A 17,840-nucleotide genomic window follows, 5' to 3' on the forward strand; every position below is an offset into this window, starting at 1 on the left:
GATAAATGTTGGTCCAGTGGATCACTGTGCAAACTATATATCAGCTCCATCTAACAAGGACAGAGTCCCTGACGTTGGTACAGGGTTTATTCTGCAAGATTCAGGAAACTTTTATTGGGCCAACTCCAGGCCAGGCACTGTTGGCAGGGCTGGGGAGTACAGTAGGGGAAGAGTCAAAGTCCGTGCCCTCGAGGAGTTTAGACTAATACAACAGACACAAATATACACATATCATAATGTCAGGTGGCCATGGGTGCTGAGAAGAAAAATAAAACTGAGTGAGAGGGACAAAGACAGGGGGGTGGGAGCTGGGGAGTGAGGTGTGCAAAGATCTGGGGAAGGATGATTGGTTCAGAGGGAACAGCCAGTGCAAAGGCCCTGAGTCAGGGACATGCTTGACATGTTTAGAGGCCCATGTGGCTGGAGCAGAGTGGATAAGGGGGAGAGGAGCAGGAGATGAGGTCAGAGGGGACAGGGCCGGATTGTGTAGGGCTGCTGGAAGGAAGGTAGGATTAACATATTGCCATTCATGAAGTGACACCATCATTCAATGCCAGTGCATGGAGTTTTCTTCTAACCCTGAGATACAGGGGACATCTGTCTTCTCTCCCAGAAATCCTGGGAAGGAAAAGGGTTGGGAGAAAAAGAAACAGAGAGCAAAATGGATGTGGGACATGGGAGAGGTGAGTCCCACCGAGATCAGCAGGGAAAATAAATGAGTTGTTTTGACATCATTTTCAGACGACGCCAAAGTCCTCCCAGCTTTTCTTTGTGTCTGTCGCCTCTCTTGATGAAATGTTGGTGGCATTTGTACAGAACCAATGGAGCTGGGACTTGTGCTTTCAAAGATGCACAGTGAACTGCTTACAATAGTGCATTGCTGTTCTGAGTGACACAATTCCTTCTTCCTCTTGAAACTGGTCGGGGGCCCTGAGGAGTGAGGATGAGGGTGAAGAGAGCAGAGAGTCTTAGGGCAACAGGAGAACGTCTGCCAGGATTCGCGCACCCCTGGCAGGTGGAGGATGTGGGCCCTTAGTGACTGAGGAGCCTTCTGGAAAGAGGGGCCCCTTCCGCATGGCTCTGGCTCAAAGCCCTGGCCAGACGGAGGGTTCTGACTCTTGCGTCCCCGTCCAGAGTCCCTGCAGGAGCTTGTGTCCCACACGGTGGTGCGTTGGGCGCAAGAGGACTTCGTGCAGAGCCCCGAGCTGGTGCGTGCCATGTTCAGCCTCCTGCACCGGCAGTACGACGGCCTCGGGGAGCTGCTGCGCGCCCTGCCCCGGGCCTACACCATCTCACCGTCCTCCATGGCGGACACCATGAGCCTGCTTGAGTGCCTGGGCCAGATCCGCTCGCTGCTCATCGTGCAGATGGGCCCCCAGGAGGAGAACCTGATGATCCAGAGCATCGGGTGAGCCCCGCCCGCTCCCCTGACTTTGCATGTCCCGGGGAAGAGAGGGGTGCCTTCCCAGCTCCAGCTTGTCCCCCTGGGTCATGTCCCCTGGATACAATGATGTCTCCCTCCCCCACTTCTGCCCCATCCTCGGAGTCATCCCCTCCTCCCCGCTCAGCCAGCCCATCTCCCTGGGTCATGTCCCCTCCTCTTACCACTCCATCCACCCCACGTAACAGCTCCTACTCACCTGCAACTCTTGGCACAAAGTTTACCATCTTTGAGCTTCAGTTTCCTCGTCTCCAAAATGGAGAGAGCACGTCTCCCTCATAGAGTCGTGGTGCGGCCTTAGTGAGCTTGCGCACGGTCGCAGGAGTAATAATAATGGGAATAGTATTGAGCACTCACTCAGTGTCTAGTGTGCCTCATTCATTCACTCAGCAAACTCCAAGCACCTACTGTGTGTCAGGCCCTTTTGAAGCACTTGAGGATTCCATGGGCCACAGGACGAAGGTCTCCTCCCCAGGGGAGCCCACCGTGGGTCCAAGCCTTGGCTTGCTTGTCTGTGAAATAGGGGCAATTATAATCCCCCTCCCAGAGCGGACAGAGAGTGGACGAGTTCAGAGCTGTAAAGGGGCTGGGCCGGGCACAGAGTAAGCTCGATGAGTGTTAACTGTCATCACGTGGAGGCGACAGCTCCCCCAAGGGCTGGGGGCCCTCCCTGGAGTGGGGCCCCCCCCCCGCCCCTGGTGACACACGCGCTCTCTGGCTCCAGGAACATCATGAACAACAAGGTCTTCTATCAACACCCGAACCTGATGCGGGCGCTGGGCATGCACGAGACGGTCATGGAGGTGATGGTCAACGTCCTCGGGGGCGGCGAATCCAAGGTAAGGGGCCCAGGGGGCTGGGGGTTCAGGGGTGGGGGCCACGGAGGACAGCACTGACCCCCGGCCCCCCTGCCTGCCCAGGAGATCCGCTTCCCCAAGATGGTGACGAGCTGCTGCCGCTTCCTCTGCTACTTCTGTCGCATCAGCCGGCAGAACCAGCGCTCCATGTTCGACCACCTGAGCTACCTGCTGGAGAACAGCGGCATCGGCCTGGGTGAGGACCCTCGTCTCCCTCCTGGCCGTCCATCCAGGCCCACCCCATTCTCTGGGCTCACTCACTCGTTCAGTCATTCAACAAACACTCCCTCTCAACCCACTCTGGATCTGGGCCTGTAATGGGCAGTGCTGTGGACACCCAGAGAGCCCTGGATCTGGCCCTTAGGGGCCTCCCAGTGCCATGGGGAAGACCGACTCATCCCAGACAGCGACAGCCCAGAACAGTCAGGCCAGGGATGGGGAAGCACAGGCCAGAGGAGACCCCTGACCCAGGCTGGAAAAGGGGTGGTCAGGGAGGGCTTCCTAGAGGAGGTGAGGCAAGCAGGAATGAGACAGGCGGCCGCACACCTCCAAAGAGCATTCTCGCGGCCTCTCGCCCCACAGGCATGCAGGGCTCCACGCCCCTGGACGTGGCGGCTGCCTCCGTCATCGACAACAACGAGCTGGCCCTGGCGCTGCAGGAGCAGGACCTGGAGAAGGTGCAGAGAGAGGAGGCCAGGCCCCCTGAGGCCCCCCCGGGGCCCCTGCTGACTTGGGACCCATTCGGAGGGGCGATTCTGGGTGGTCCAGGACCCGATCAGAAGGGGAACAATTTGCTGGGCAAGAACAGGACTCAGTCACTCATTCACAGGGCTGAGTGCGAATCCACACTCCCCCTCCCCAGCCGTGCGGCCTTGAGGTGCCTCTTGGCCCCTGTGCCCCCCGCTTCTGCATGTAGCAGTGAAGGGCCTGGGTTCTGGAGTCCAGTGACTTAGGTCAACAACCCCAGCTCCCTTGCTGTGTGGCCTTGGACAAGTGACTTAACTTCTCCAGGCCTCTGTCGCCTCATCTGTAGAATGAATATCATAATAGAAACCACTTCATAGACTTCTGGGGATTAAATGAGTTAATCCAGGCCGCGTTTATAAAACAATAAGCACTCAATAGCAGTTACCCGCGGTTATGTATTACTTATTTAACCAATATTGATTGAGCACCTGTGGACATGGGGTGTGACAGTGACTGGGACAGTCAAAAAGCCTTGTCCTCGTGAAGGTGACTAGTTGGGAGGATGGATGATAAACAAGATGATTAAGTAAAATACAGGTGTGTAGCTGGTGACGAGTGTTGAGGAAAAAAGTAAGCAGGAGAGAGAAATATCGTGTCACAGGGTGTCCGAGTTTAGACAAGAGCGGTCAAAGAAAGCCTCATCAGGTGACATCCAGGGAAAGCTCTGAAGGAGGTGAGGGGCCTTATGGATATCAAGGGAAGAGCATTCCAGGCCGGCAACAGCCAGTGCAAAGGCCCTGAGGCAGGAATGAACCTCATGAGTTTGAGAAACAGCAAAGTGTGGTTGGAGCCAAGGAAGGGAGGGGTGAGCAGAGGGAGGTGAGGGCAGGGACGTGACAGGGCAGATTGTGTGGAGGGTCCTGTGGGCCACAGTGAGGGCCCTGGCTTTTCCGCTAAGTAAGATGGAGCCACAGGAGTGTTCTGAGTAGGGGAGGGGCATGACCTGACTCAGGTGTTTGCAGGGGCCCTCTGACTGTGTGTAGGGGACAGACTGGGGTGAGCAGGGAGGCAGGGAGGAGGCCGCTGGGATGGTCCAGGTGGGAGATGAGGGTTATTGTTTGCGGAGGGATAGAGAGATGAATTGGCCTGTGGAGCCCCAAGGATGGGCAGGGACCTGCGCCTTGGTGAGGAAGGTGGTGACGGTATGGCCCTGGCTGAGCCTCCTCCGCCCGCAGGTGGTGTCCTACCTGGCAGGCTGTGGGCTCCAAAGCTGCCCCATGCTGCTGGCCAAAGGGTACCCGGACATCGGCTGGAACCCCTGCGGCGGAGAGCGCTACCTGGATTTCCTGCGCTTCGCGGTCTTCGTGAATGGTGAGGCAGGACGGGAGGCGGGGCCCCGGTGGAAGCTCCCCCGGGGTGTGGTCCACATCCTGAGCCCCCGGGCCCGGCCTGCACAGGGATCCCTCCCGGTCGGCACGGGCCAGGGTGTGAGCCAGCAGCGGCCTGGCGTCACCCCTTGAGGTGCTGGGTGCGGGGCTGCCCCGGGGGGGGGGGGGTCCCTGCTTGGTGGCTCACGAGGCCCCGCCCCCGCCCCGCGGCCAGGTGAGAGCGTGGAGGAGAACGCCAACGTGGTGGTGCGGCTGCTCATCCGCAAGCCCGAGTGCTTCGGGCCCGCCCTGCGAGGGGAGGGCGGCTCGGGGCTGCTGGCCACCATCGAAGAGGCCATCCGCATCTCCGAGGACCCCGCGCGGGACGGCCCCGGTGTCCGCAGGGACCGGAGGCGCGAGCAGTGAGTCCCCGCCCCCTCCACCGCCGAAAGGCCCGCCCTCCCCCGGCCCCTCGCTGCCTCCCCCACACCACCGCCTTCCCCCGCAGCTTCGGCGAGGAGCCCCCTGAGGAAAACCGGGTGCACCTGGGACATGCCATCATGTCCTTCTACGCTGCCTTGATCGACCTGCTGGGACGCTGTGCGCCAGAGATGCATGTGAGCCCCAAAAGGCCAGGAACGGGGAGGGGCATCCATGGCCACCCTAGAACCTCCTCATTCAGACATGACAACACTGACTGAGCTCTTGCTATGGGGGTGGTCCCGAGCTAGGCAATCCTGGGGACACACCAGCGACCAGGACACCCCAGGCCTGCTGTCATGGAGCTCCCGGTCCAGTGGAGGAGACCAGGCAAGGGGAGCGGGGGTGGTCAGCGCTGCAGTGGGGAAGCACCGGCAGAGGGGGCAGCTGGGCGTCCTAGAGTTAGCCCCCCAGAAGGAGGCCTGTGCCACCTGCCAGCGTGTCAGGAAGCCATGGATGGAGTAACGACGTGCCCACCTCCTCCTCCAGCTAATCCAAGCCGGCAAAGGCGAAGCCCTGAGGATCCGCGCCATCCTGCGCTCCCTCGTGCCCCTGGACGACCTCGTGGGCATCATCAGCCTCCCCCTGCAGATCCCCACCCTGGGCAAAGGTGCGGAGGACGGGGCGGGACTCCGCAAGGGAGTGGTGCTGGGGAGGGAGTCGACGGGGCCGAGGGGCGGCCCTCACCCTCTGCCCTCCTTGCCCACAGATGGGGCTCTGGTGCAGCCCAAGATGTCGGCATCCTTCGTGCCCGACCACAAGGCTTCCATGGTGCTCTTCTTGGACCGCGTGTATGGCATCGAGAACCAGGATTTCTTGTTGCACGTCCTGGACGTGGGGTTCCTGCCTGACATGCGGGCGGCCGCCTCGCTGGACACGGTGAGCCACCTGGCCAGCCTCCCTGTCCAGAGCGGGATGTGAGATGGGTTGTGGGAACAGCAGCAGCACTGTGGCTTGTTCTGAAATTGTGCACGTGTCATAATCCTCCCTCCCCCACCATCAAGACAGAAAACAAGAACAGGAAAAACTCTGAGTTCTGGGTAGGCCAGGTGGAAATCTCCAAGACCTCAGGTGTTAAGAATAATCATTCTCACTGATGGCTCGGCACATGGAGACACAAAGACCTGTGCACAACCACAATAATAGTAACAGAAAGTGACAAGGCCACGTAAGATGAGGACTGAGAACTGAACTCCCCTTGGGTGTGGTCCACATCCTGAGCCACCGGCCTGGCCTGAGCAGGGGGATCCCTCCCAGTGGGCACAGGCCAGGGTCTGAGGCCAGCAGCGGCCTGAGGTGCTGGTTTGGCCAAATGAAGGTCCCTGGTGAGCTGGACAAGCAGTGTCAAGGTTGGAGGAAAGTCTGGCTGAGAGCCTGGGAGGGGAGAGACTGGAGACAGCGAGTGTCGACAGTTCTTTACACGAGTTGGTGACAGAGGAGGCAGAGGGACGGTGATGTGCTGGAGGGTGAGCTTGGTCAAGCGGAAGCTCTTCTGAAGGTGGGAGAAATAACTGTCGGCGGTTAACAGGGAAAGGAACTTCAATCTGTAACCACCAGTTTATCAGAAGTCCAGGGGACAGAGGGACAAGTTAACAGACACCACCGGGAAGCGACCAGCCAAAGCCAAAATGTGGGAAATTCCACTGGGCAAATGACCCTATTTCTCCAGCAAATAAATAGCATGGAAAAGGGACAGTTACAGAGGAAAAGAGCCATCAGCCAAATACAGTATGTGGCTCTTCTTGGGACCCTGATCCAAACAATCCTGGCTAAATGCAAAGCAATTTTTGAGACCCTTGGAGAAGACTGGTCATGAAGAGTAAGGGATTGTTAATTCTGTGTGGTGTGATAATGGCGGCGTGGAATGTTAACTGGAAGCACTTGTCTGAAGGGAGACACACATTTTAAGTACCCGTGGGTAAAATGGGATGTGTGTGGAGGTTGCATGAAAATATTAGAGGAAAAAAGGTGAGAGAGAGAGAGAGGAAACAAGCCTGCAGAAGGTGCCTATCTGCCCAACAGTCCAATCTGGGTCATGAGGGTTCGTTGATTGGCACTTTGATTTTTGTGTGTGTGTAAAACTTTGCATAGTCCAGAGTCATAAGAGTAGAGACTGGGAGGAGCTGGTTTGGGGGGAAGATCAGAAGCCTGGGTCGTTTGCTCAGAGTTGTCCAGGACGGGTGCCAGGGCAACCCCAGGAGCGTGCAGCGGGCCTGATGTCCCTGCCCTGCGCCCCAGGCCACTTTCAGCACCACGGAGATGGCGCTGGCGCTGAACCGCTACCTGTGCGTGGCCGTGCTGCCGCTCATCACCAAGTGCGCGCCGCTCTTCGCGGGAACCGAGCACCGCGCCATCATGGTGGACTCCATGCTTCACACCGTGTACCGCCTGTCCCGCGGCCGCTCGCTCACCAAGGCGCAGCGCGACATCATCGAGGACTGCCTCATGGCGCTTTGCAGGTGGGGCGGGACCCCGAGGCGGGACGGTATGGCGGGGAGGAGTGGGTCTCAGGGTGATATCCGCCATCACTACGTGTCCCCGCAGGTACATCCGCCCGTCTATGCTGCAGCACCTGCTGCGGCGCCTGGTGTTCGACGTGCCCATCCTTAACGAGTTCGCCAAGATGCCGCTCAAGGTGAGGGCGAGCCCTCTTCAGCGTGCTCATTTGCATGCCCCACCCACCCGCTGGCTCTGCCCTGGGACGCCCCCTAGAAACCTCTTTGGCGTTCTTAATTTGCATATCGGGATTCCCAGGACATTCGCTTTGCGTCATTGGTGCCTCTAACACTCCCTAATTAGCGTTCAATTTGCCTAACAGTGAGCCAGCCCCCGCCTCAATTAGCATAGATTTGCATGGGGTGCACCGCTTTTCCTAATTAGCTTGCTTATTTGCATGGTCAGACCACCAGCCTTCCACTATTCAAATGAGTGCATTTATTTGAATAAACAGTACCACAGCTATTCTGAATATTTGCACACTGTCTCTCCTATATTTTTTCACTTGCGTGCTAGTTTGCATAAGGAGATACCCCCAACTTGGATAGCTTGACTATTTTGCATAACACAGCTAAATCAGTCCTACTTCAATTTGCATATTGGATGGTGGAGGCCCTCTTCCCAATTACCATATATTTGCAGGGGTTCTGTCTATGTTTCTATTTGCCATAGTAATTCACATAAGTGTGGATCACTCTCTCCATATGCCCATTTGCACATGACCCTACCCACGGATTAATATTAGCATGCTTATTTGTGTAAAGGAACACTGACAAATCCAGCTCTGATTTAATGCCCACCCTGACTCTAAATTAGAATGCCAAATTTGCATAAGAAACTGTCCAGGACCACTAGTGATACTATTTTCTCCTCATTAGCATATCATTTGCATAATCCACACCTCCTTCATAATTTAAAAGCACTGGCACCCCTGGGCCTCCTAGGACCCTCACTTGCCTGCCAGCTGCTTATGCTCCCTTTATTTGTGTGTCCCCCTCTTGCTTCCACCCAGCTCCTCACCAACCACTATGAGCGTTGTTGGAAGTACTACTGCCTCCCGACGGGCTGGGCCAACTTCGGGATCACATCAGAGGAAGAGCTGCACCTCACTCGGAAACTCTTCTGGGGCATCTTTGACTCGCTGGCCCATAAGGTCTGGGCCCCCGGGGGCCCTGAAAGGAGCCTGTTTGGAGGGTTTGGGGCCCAAAGTCTGGGATCCAGAATGAAATCCTGCGGGTTCAGGGAAGGAGGGTTGATGATTGGAGGGGTGAGTTTGAGGTCCTGGGGCTCCAGGATTGGAAGGCTCAGCCAGGCCTGTGGTGACCACCCCACCTCCGGCATCTGCAGAAGTACGACCAAGAGCTGTACCGCATGGCCATGCCTTGTCTGTGCGCCATCGCAGGGGCCCTGCCCCCCGACTATGTGGACGCCTCGTACTCATCCAAGGCCGAGAAGAAGGCCACGGTGGACGCTGAAGGCAACTTTGATCCTCGGCCCGTGGAGACCCTCAAGTGAGGCCTGGGGCCAGGAGGGCGGTGGGGCTGGGGGCTGGGAGAAGGAGGTGATGTCAGAGGTGGAAGGAGAGGTCAGCCCCAGCATGTGCTGATCCTGTCCCCCTTGATAGTGTGATCATCCCAGAGAAGCTGGACTCCTTCATTAACAAGTTCGCTGAGTACACACATGAGAAGTGGGCCTTCGACAAGGTTGGTATCAGGGTCCTCCCCTCCCCAGGACCCCCCACCCCTGCCGGCCTCCCTCAAGACCCCAGCTTTCCCCAGACTCAGGTCTTCCCTGAGGCCCCCAAACTTCCCCGAGACCCCTAACTCTTCCTAGGACCCACAGGCTCCTCTGGAGCCCTCAGTCCTCCAGGGTTCCCGCCCTGTGTCCCCCAGGCTGCTGTCTACCCTTCATCCCGCCCCACCCCCAGCTCCATAGCGGCACAGCCTCCACCATCCCCTCTCTGCCTCCAGATCCAGAACAACTGGTCCTATGGGGAGAACATAGATGAGGAACTGAAGACACACCCCATGCTGAGGCCCTACAAGACCTTCTCAGAGAAGGTGACCAAGCCTTGGGGCCCCATGTTGGGGGTCCAGAGTGAAACCTCCCATTTTGGGGGTTCAGGGAGGAGTGTGTCTGCTTCACGGGCTTGGATCAGGCTCCGTCTGCAGGTTGGGGCTCCCCACCCAAGGACTTTGCTTTTCCTCAAACTTGGCTGCCTCCCCTAGAACCCAGACTCCTAGTGTTCCTTCTAGAGTCAGAGAGACTGGGTTTGCTTCCTTGACGGTGCCATTTAACTTCTCCGAGTCTCACGTGTAAAATGGGATAAGGAGGGTTGGTTTGGGAGGCTCTGTTACAGAGCAGTAAGAAGCCTGGGTTCGAATCCTGGCTGGACCACTTCCTACCCTCGTGGTCGGGGCTGTCGGCTTCCTGGGACACTGGAGGCCAGGGAGGCTGAGCCAGGGGCTCCGACCTCCACCTCCCTCTCACCCCATTCCATCAACTTCGTTCCCTCCTGTCCACCGCAGGACAAAGAGATTTACCGCTGGCCCATCAAGGAGTCCTTGAAGGCCATGATTGCCTGGGAATGGACGATAGAGAAGGCCAGGGAGGGTGACGAGGAGAAGACGGAGAAGAAAAAAACGCGGAAGATATCCCAAAGTGCCCAGGTGGAGGCGGGGCCGGGGCAGCGGGCGGGGTCACCAGGGGGTGGGGAGGGGCTAGGGCGAGGGGCGGGGCCGGGAGAGGGTGGGGCCAGGCAGGGGGTGGGTCGAGAAGGGAGAAGAGCCAAGGGAAGGGGGCGGGGTCGGGGAAGGAGGGAGGGCAGGAAGGCTGAGAAATCTGGGAAAGGAGAGGGCGTGGTCGGAAGAACCGCAAACAGCAGAGGAGAGAAGGAGAAGGTGACTTAGAGACGGGGCCTTAAGGAAAAGGCGCCGAGCAGGGGTCTAGGGCCAGGCGCAGGGTGGATTGGGTTGGGGCCTGGGCTCCCTGCTAGGCCGTCAAGCCCCCCTCTCCCCCTTGTCCTCTCAGACCTATGATCCGCGCGAAGGCTACAACCCGCAGCCCCCCGACCTCAGCGGAGTTACCTTGTCCCGGGAGCTGCAGGTGAGACCCCTGACTCTGTATTTAGGGACATGGAGATGTCTGTTGGGGTTGGAGGATCCTCTGAATCTGGGCCTTGAGTCTTTGCATCCACTCCCAGGCCATGGCAGAGCAACTGGCGGAGAATTACCACAACACGTGGGGGCGGAAGAAGAAGCAGGAGCTGGAGGCCAAGGGTGAGGCGGCCATCCGGCCCTGCACAGACCCCCTTCACCGCGGTCCCCTAGTCACGGGCTCCGCAGGGTGCAGTCGTGTGACTTTGCACAATTGCTCTCACCCGCTGAAGCTCGGTTTCTGCGTCTGTGCAATGGGGATAATGACAGCGTTTGCTACCTTAGGGCTGTAGCGAGGGTGTGAGGAGCATCGGAAAGCCATGTTCTGGTTATTCTTACCTCAGTCCTTATTACACTAATCGTGCACGCCCTAAACTACAGAACCACTTCCATGAGAGTGGCCCGGGTCCTCCCCAGCCCCCTGATACCTGGTCTTTGCCGCTGCAGGTGGTGGCTCCCACCCCCTGCTGGTCCCCTACGACACGCTCACGGCCAAGGAGAAGGCACGAGATCGAGAGAAGGCCCAGGAGCTGCTGAAGTTCCTGCAGATGAACGGCTATGCCGTCACCAGGCACGAGGGCTGGGAGCTGGACCTGGGAGTAGCGCGGGATGTGGGCGGAACCGCAGGGCAAAAGCTGGGAGAATCTCACCGGGCAGAGGGCAGGGGGAGGAAGGAGCTAAGGAGGGTGGGGCCTGAAGAGGAGGGGCGGGGCCAGAGAGGAGGGGGCTAAGAGGGGTGGGGCCTGGAGAGGAGGGGCGGGGCCAGAGAGGGGAGGAGGCTAAGAGGATGGGGCCTGGAGAACAGGGGTGGGGCCAGGAGGGGAGGAGGCTAAGAAGGTGGGGCCTGGAGAAAAGGGGCAGGGCCAGAGAGGGGAGGAGGCTAAGAGGGATGGGGCCAGGGTGGAGCAGGGAACTCCCTAGGGCCCCCGAGGTGAGGCAGCAGCCTGCGGAGGCAGGGCTGGGGGGCAGAGGCAGCACTGGCGAGGCGTGGTAAACAGGGCAGGCGTGCTGCCGGGTCGACCCCTCTCTCTGCGTGTCCGTGCAGAGGCCTCAAGGACATGGAGCTGGACACGTCTTCCATTGAGAAGCGCTTCGCCTTCGGCTTCCTGCAGCAGTTGCTGCGCTGGATGGACATTTCCCAAGAGTTTATCGCCCATCTGGGTACGCAGAATTCCCTCCCGATGCCCACGCTCCCTGCAGGTGCACCCAGGGGTCCGGTTTCCTGCCTTTCTCCTTCCTCCCCTCATCTGCTTAGTGTGCCAGACACTGTCCTGGGTGTTGACAATACAGCAGTGAACGAGACAGAGATCTCTGCAACTTACAGTCCTGGGGTGGCTTCAGACAGTGAACGTCAGAAATCGCGGGATCCCTTCGCGTGTTAGAAGGTGGTTAGGTTATGGGAAGAATTCACCAGGGCCAGCTAAGGAGGCCTGGAAATGTGGGGCGGTGGAGGCCGTGAAAACTCAAATAGATTATTCTAGGAAGACCTTGAAGGAGCTGGGGAGGGAGCCGTGTGGACATCTGGGGAGCGTTCCAGGCAGAGGAGCCACTGTGCAAAGGCTCTGAGAGGTCGCTGTATGAGCATTAGGAGGCCGGCGAGTGACTGAGGGGAGAGGGAGAGGACATGGGGTCAGAGAGGTGACAGGGGCAGATCCTGTGGGGCTTTGCAGGCCATGGTGAGGCCTGTTGGCTTTTGCTGAGCGACTCCATGTTCACAGGCTCCCTGTGGGAACTGACTGGGGGGCAGGAGCAGGAGAGGGTGAGAACTGGGCAGATTCTGGATCTAGTCTGAAGGCTGAGCCTCCTGGGATGCCCTGCGCATGCCCCGTCTGTTCATTAATTTATTCCAAATTTATTCAGTACAAGTTCAGGAAGAAAAGGGCCTGTAATAGGTGAGGAGGGGGATGTTCCAAGGCCTTAGCCCATCCTGGTTTGTCCTCCTCCCCATTTTCAGCCTCAGGAAGGGTTTGATCAAGGAGTCAGGGGATCAGATGGAAGGTAGGGGAGAGAGGTTTATCTCAAAGCCAACAGAGGGAGCCTCATATCAAGAATCTATCTCCCATCATTTTCTAACTCTGCCCTGTCAGAACACCCTGAGTTCCCCAGCCTTGAACCCACCATCACCCCTCTTTGCCCTCCCCCACCAGAGGCTGTGGTGAGCAGTGGACGAGTAGAAAAGTCCCCGCACGAACAGGAGATTAAATTCTTTGCCAAGGTGAGGGGTGGGCTCAGAAGCTGGAGGGGCTGGGGACAGGGTGGGCTCTCCCCACCTTTCACCTAGTCCCCCCATCTCTTCCCCATCCCCCCAGATCTTGCTCCCTTTGATCAACCAGTACTTCACCAACCACTGCCTCTATTTCCTGTCCACACCGGCCAAAGTGCTGGGCAGTGGCGGCCACGCCTCCAACAAGGAGAAGGAAATGATCACCAGGTGGGCCGCCCTGTGACCTCTGACCCAGCCCCCTGACCTCACAGGATTGCAATCCTGGACCCCTTCCTCCAACCTTGCACCTCAGGGGCTCTGTCCAGGTGCTGGGCACTGGCCGCTGTACCTGCAGGAGTGATCGAAGGGCTGGGGTGCCCAGGACTAGGGGTTTCCTAGGCAACCGGGGATGAATTGGTCGACCTGTCAGAAAGGCAGGCCGGCCTCCGCCCGTCAGCATCCCGCTTCCTGCCCGTGACTTTCAACCTTGCTCATCTCTCTGCCCCTCCCCACCCCTCCTGTCCCCTTTGCTTTCTTCTCCATCATCCTCGCTCCTCCTGGCCCTGTCTTCTGGCCTTGTCTCCCTGTCTTCCTTGTCCCTGCCTCCTCTAATTGTGTCCTTGTCCCCTTGGTGTCCTCGCTCCGTCTCCCCTGGCCTTCTGTCCCGCTCTCTTTCTTCAGCCTCTTCTGCAAGCTTGCCGCCCTTGTCCGCCACCGGGTCTCTCTCTTCGGTAAGTGGCTCTGCTCCCTGAGCCTTTCTCCGTCATCTTCTCTCTCTCCCCTCGTCACCAGCCCCGCCCTGGAGAAACAAGGCCCAGGCTCACGGCTCAGTCTGAGCAGCCTTCGCTGTGTTCCTCCTCTGGTCTCGGACGTGGACTGGGTCGTCCTGGGGACAGGGCAGTGATGGGGACAGCCCTGGGCCCTGCCCTCATGGAGCTCCCAGGCCAGTGAGGGGAGAGACTCATCACCAGACAGCGACAGCCTGAGGGGTCAGGGCTGGGATGGGGGTCCCAGGCAGAGGGGTCAGGGGTGGGATGGGGGGCCAGGCAGAGGGGTCAGGGCCGGGATGGGGGTCCCAGGCAGATGGGTCGGGCCAGGATGGGGGCACAGGCAGAGGGGTCAGGCCAGGATGGAGGCGCAGGCAGAGGGGCCAGGGCTGGGATAGGGGAGCGATGGGGTCTAGGGGAGTCGAGGTAGGGGTGGGGTGGGATGGGGAGAGGTCGGGTGGGGTCGGTGTGGCGGAGGTACAGTTCTCTAGCCCCTTCTTCACCCTAGCCCGTCTTCCTCTCCCAGGGACAGATGCTCCAGCTGTGGTCAACTGTCTTCACATCCTGGCACGCTCCCTGGATGCCAGGTAGGGCCGTGGGTCGTGGCGCCCCCTCCCCCCCAGCCCCCGTTCTCCTAGACTCTCCGACATCTAGAATCTGAGATTCTAGAGCTGGGGTGCCCCCGCTTCCCGCCTAGGACGGTGATGAAGTCTGGCCCCGAGATCGTGAAGGCCGGCCTCCGCTCCTTCTTCGAGAGCGCCTCGGAGGACATCGAGAAGATGGTGGAGAACCTGCGCCTGGGGAAGGTGTCGCAGGCGCGCACGCAGGTGAAGGGCGTGGGCCAGAACCTCACCTACACCACCGTGGCCCTGCTGCCCGTCCTCACCACGCTCTTCCAGCACATTGCCCAGCACCAGTTCGGAGACGACGTCATCCGTAAGGGCTCCTGACCCAGGGGGGCAGGGGTCGGGGGTCAGGGCAGCCAACACCACCCACCCTGTGCGCCTGATAGCATCCCCAGGTGTTTGAATGTGTATTTCCTGAGTGGGTTATTGCTGCAAGGATAGTGTGCAGCCAGTATATCGGCAGGTAACAGAATGAGTTAATGAGGTACGAGTTCAGAGCTCTGACCAAAGACTCTGAATTACTGGAGCTTAAACCAGAGAGAAATGTATTTCTTTCTCATGTGATGATCCACTTGTAAGTGGATCATACTGTGAGGATCCCCGGTCCCTCCACCTTGCTGCTCTGCCATCCGTGAACTGTTGCTTTATCCTTCTGGTCCAAGATGGCACATGCTACATCCTCATTCCAGCCTGTAGGAGACGGGAAAAGCAAAGAGGAGGGCACCTCGGTTCTTTTAAAGGAACAGTCTAGAAGTGGTCCGCATCCCTTCTGCCTACATCCATCCCATTGGCCAGAACTTAGCACATGGCCACGTGTTGCCGCAAAGGAGGCTGGGAAAATAGTCTTTATTCTGGGAGGTCATGTGTGGGGCTAAAGAGTGGAAGTCTGTCATAGGAAGGAGAGAAGGGCAGGAAGAAGGTAAGAGCAGATATGGGGAATCATTAGCAGCGTCTGCAGTGTTTATCTCACCAAACGGCATCTACAGCGTGTGACCCAGCCTGGGATGTGTGTAGCATACTGTTGTTAAGGGGACACGGACATGATGGACCTTATTGGTAAAAGAAAAGTAGCACTTGGATGGGTTCTTCCCCGGTCTAACATTTTATTTAGAAAATTTAAAAACATACGGAAAAGTCAAAAGAAGAGGATTGTTAACGATTTGCCCCCGTTGCTTTTCCTTCACTGTCTGGGGGATGGTATCTACAAACGTTTTGCTCAATTTTTTCATGTGAGTTGCACGCACAGTGACATTTCATCCGTGAACATTCAGCCTGCATCCCCTGGGACAGGAACCTCCTCTCGGGGACCCGCAACCTCAGCATGCCGCCTCACCTGACTATATTTAAATTTCCGTTACCCTCCAAATGTCTTTGAGTTTTTCAAAACAATTCAGAATCCAGTGGTGTTTCTCCACTACATTTGGTTGTTAGGTCTCTGTCGTCTCTTTTCAATCTAGAACAGCCCCCCTGCCCACTTTCTGCCCTCCTGACATTTGTGAAGTGGATGGGGTTCTTTTTTTTTTGAGGAAGATTAGCCCTGAGCTAACTGCAGCCAATCCTCCTCTTTTTGCTGAGGAAGACTGGCCCTGAGCTAACATCCATGCTCATCTTCCCCCACGTTATATGTGGGACGCCTACCACAGCATGGTGTGCCGAGTGGTGCCATGTCCGTACCCGGGATCCAAACCAGTGAACCCTGGGCCACCAAGGCAGAACGTGCACACTTAGCCACTGTGCCTCCAGGCCAGCCCTGATGGGGTTCTTAGCCTAGCTTCCGGCGGGGGGGGGGGGGGGGGGATAATCTAAAACTGTAGTCAGGATTGGAGTTTTGCTTGTGTTCTTCTGGAGCCAGCGTTCATTGCTATCATCAAAGAGCTCCATGACTCCTCTCATGGGGTGCTTGCTGTGTGCCCTGTTCCAGCTGCTTTCCAGGTAGTAACTCGTTAATCCCCACAACCACCCCATGAGGAAGATACTATAATTATCTGCATTTTACAAATAGGGAAACTGAGGCCAAGAGAGAGCTGGTCCTTGCTCAAGTCACAAAACTAGTAAATGGCAGGCTGGCCTTACAGCCCCTGCTCTTACCCTCTGTTGGAGACGAGGGAGGGTGGGGAAGGACGAGTGGGGTGGGCACATCCCCGACCTCCCCTCCCCCCCTCCCTCCCTCAGTGGATGACGTCCAGGTCTCTTGCTACCGAACGCTGTGCAGTATCTACTCTCTGGGAACCACCAGGAACCCTTACGTGGAAAAGTAAGGAGGAAGAGCCATGGTTTGTGGCTGGGGTGGGTCCTGTGGTGGCTCGGGGAGGAGAGGGCGCAGGAGAAGACGGGGGGAGAGAAAAGCAGGGGAGACGGTCAGTCCTCGGCCACAGGCGTGTGCACTGTGGCAGCTGCAGTTCCCCAAGGCGGCCACGTGAGGGCGCTCGGGGGGGGGGGAAGGCCCGCGGAGGCCACCAGTGGGGGCCACGCGGTCAGGCACTTGCCGGTCAGGGTGCCAGGTTGCTCTCCACGGGGGAACAAGCTTGCCTGGCCAGGGGCACGCAGAAATGAGGGTAGTACACAGGAGCCACAGCAGCCTGGGAGCACCGGGGAGGGCCGCGGGCCGTGCCCGCATGGACTCTCCTGAGCCCGGATCACCAGTGGAGTGGGGTGGCAGTCAGGAAGCCTGGGGAAAAGGCCACGTCGATGCCCACCGGTGCCTGGCGTCTCTGCTCCGAAGGGCTCTAGGGACAGGCACTTCTGTGAATGAAGGGGCTGGGACCCAGGACCAGGCAGAGGGGGCCATGGGAACTAAGTAGCCCCCTCTTGCAGGCTGCGGCCAGCCCTGGGGGAGTGCCTGGCACGCCTGGCAGCGGCCATGCCAGTGGCGTTTCTGGAGCCTCAGCTGAACGAGTATAATGCCTGCTCCGTGTACACCACCAAGTCTCCCCGCGAGCGGGCCAGTAAGTCATGTAGGGTGGGGCAGCGGTCAGGGTCACATCCCGCCCAGCATGGGGCCCAGGGGAGAGCCCACATTGGGAGCAGTATGGCCCCATCTGGGCTCTGAGGGGCTGAGGATTCCCCAGGTTGGGGGTGCTCCAGATAGGAGAATCCTGGAGTTTGGGGGGCCTGGTTTGTGGCGTGGACACTGAGGTCTATGGGAGATGGGTTGGCATGCCCTGACCCCTCCCCGCACCCCAGTCCTGGGGCTCCCCAACAGCGTGGAGGAGATGTGTCCCGACATCCCGGTGCTGGAGCGGCTCATGGCAGACATCGGGGGGCTGGCCGAGTCGGGGGCCCGCTACACAGAGATGCCGCACGTCATTGAGATCACACTGCCCATGCTGTGCAGCTACTTGCCCCGCTGGTGGGAGCGTGGACCCGAGGCGCCCCCGCCTGCCCTGCCTGCTGGGGCGCCCCCGCCCTGCACAGCCGTCACCTCTGACCACCTCAACTCCCTGTTGGGGAATATCCTGCGAATCATCGTCAACAACCTGGGCATCGACGAGGCCACGTGGATGAAGCGGCTCGCTGGTGGGTCTGGGGGCACCAGGCTCCTGAGGGCTGGAGCCAGTGTCCCAGGGCTCCGGTCCCGTGACTGAGGTCTGAGAGGGACATCCTGGGGTCCGTGGTCTCCTGGGAGTTGGGAGGAGTCAGAATCTAGGTTTGTTCAGAGTCAAAAGGCCAGGGGTCAGAATCTCAGGTGCCTAGGGTCTGAGGTAGATGGATGGGTCCTGGGAGCCTGCCAGGCTGCATTCTGAATGTCTGGAGCCTGGAGA

At 58.6% G+C, this 17,840-nt stretch overlaps 1 protein-coding gene across 5 annotated transcripts in view; it reads left to right on the forward strand.

The window, feature by feature from the left end:
- RYR1 (ryanodine receptor 1) overlaps positions 1-17,840 on the forward strand; it is a 106,663-nt gene that overhangs the window by 40,855 nt on the left and 47,968 nt on the right. For all 5 annotated transcript variants that reach the window (XR_011498491.1, XM_070498820.1, XM_070498818.1 and 2 more), the window contains exons 39-66: positions 1,135-1,408; positions 2,166-2,280; positions 2,362-2,494; positions 2,881-2,975; positions 4,221-4,356; positions 4,588-4,774; positions 4,861-4,969; positions 5,322-5,442; positions 5,542-5,711; positions 7,071-7,291; positions 7,377-7,467; positions 8,341-8,481; positions 8,676-8,839; positions 8,953-9,031; positions 9,299-9,388; positions 9,857-9,997; positions 10,359-10,433; positions 10,531-10,606; positions 10,931-11,054; positions 11,529-11,644; positions 12,631-12,698; positions 12,793-12,914; positions 13,368-13,417; positions 13,980-14,040; positions 14,151-14,389; positions 16,252-16,333; positions 16,894-17,024; positions 17,263-17,595. Coding sequence is in view for 4 of the 5 variants with exons in the window: in XM_070498820.1 (XP_070354921.1) it covers positions 1,135-1,408; positions 2,166-2,280; positions 2,362-2,494; positions 2,881-2,975; positions 4,221-4,356; positions 4,588-4,774; positions 4,861-4,969; positions 5,322-5,442; positions 5,542-5,711; positions 7,071-7,291; positions 7,377-7,467; positions 8,341-8,481; positions 8,676-8,839; positions 8,953-9,031; positions 9,299-9,388; positions 9,857-9,997; positions 10,359-10,433; positions 10,531-10,606; positions 10,931-11,054; positions 11,529-11,644; positions 12,631-12,698; positions 12,793-12,914; positions 13,368-13,417; positions 13,980-14,040; positions 14,151-14,389; positions 16,252-16,333; positions 16,894-17,024; positions 17,263-17,595 (3,744 nt within the window). In the remaining variant the exon portion in view is untranslated. The remainder of the gene's footprint in view (positions 1-1,134; positions 1,409-2,165; positions 2,281-2,361; positions 2,495-2,880; positions 2,976-4,220; positions 4,357-4,587; positions 4,775-4,860; positions 4,970-5,321; positions 5,443-5,541; positions 5,712-7,070; positions 7,292-7,376; positions 7,468-8,340; positions 8,482-8,675; positions 8,840-8,952; positions 9,032-9,298; positions 9,389-9,856; positions 9,998-10,358; positions 10,434-10,530; positions 10,607-10,930; positions 11,055-11,528; positions 11,645-12,630; positions 12,699-12,792; positions 12,915-13,367; positions 13,418-13,979; positions 14,041-14,150; positions 14,390-16,251; positions 16,334-16,893; positions 17,025-17,262; positions 17,596-17,840) is intronic.

Source organism: Equus asinus, chromosome 26, assembly GCF_041296235.1.
Source record: "Equus asinus isolate D_3611 breed Donkey chromosome 26, EquAss-T2T_v2, whole genome shotgun sequence".
NCBI lineage: Eukaryota > Metazoa > Chordata > Mammalia > Perissodactyla > Equidae > Equus > Equus asinus.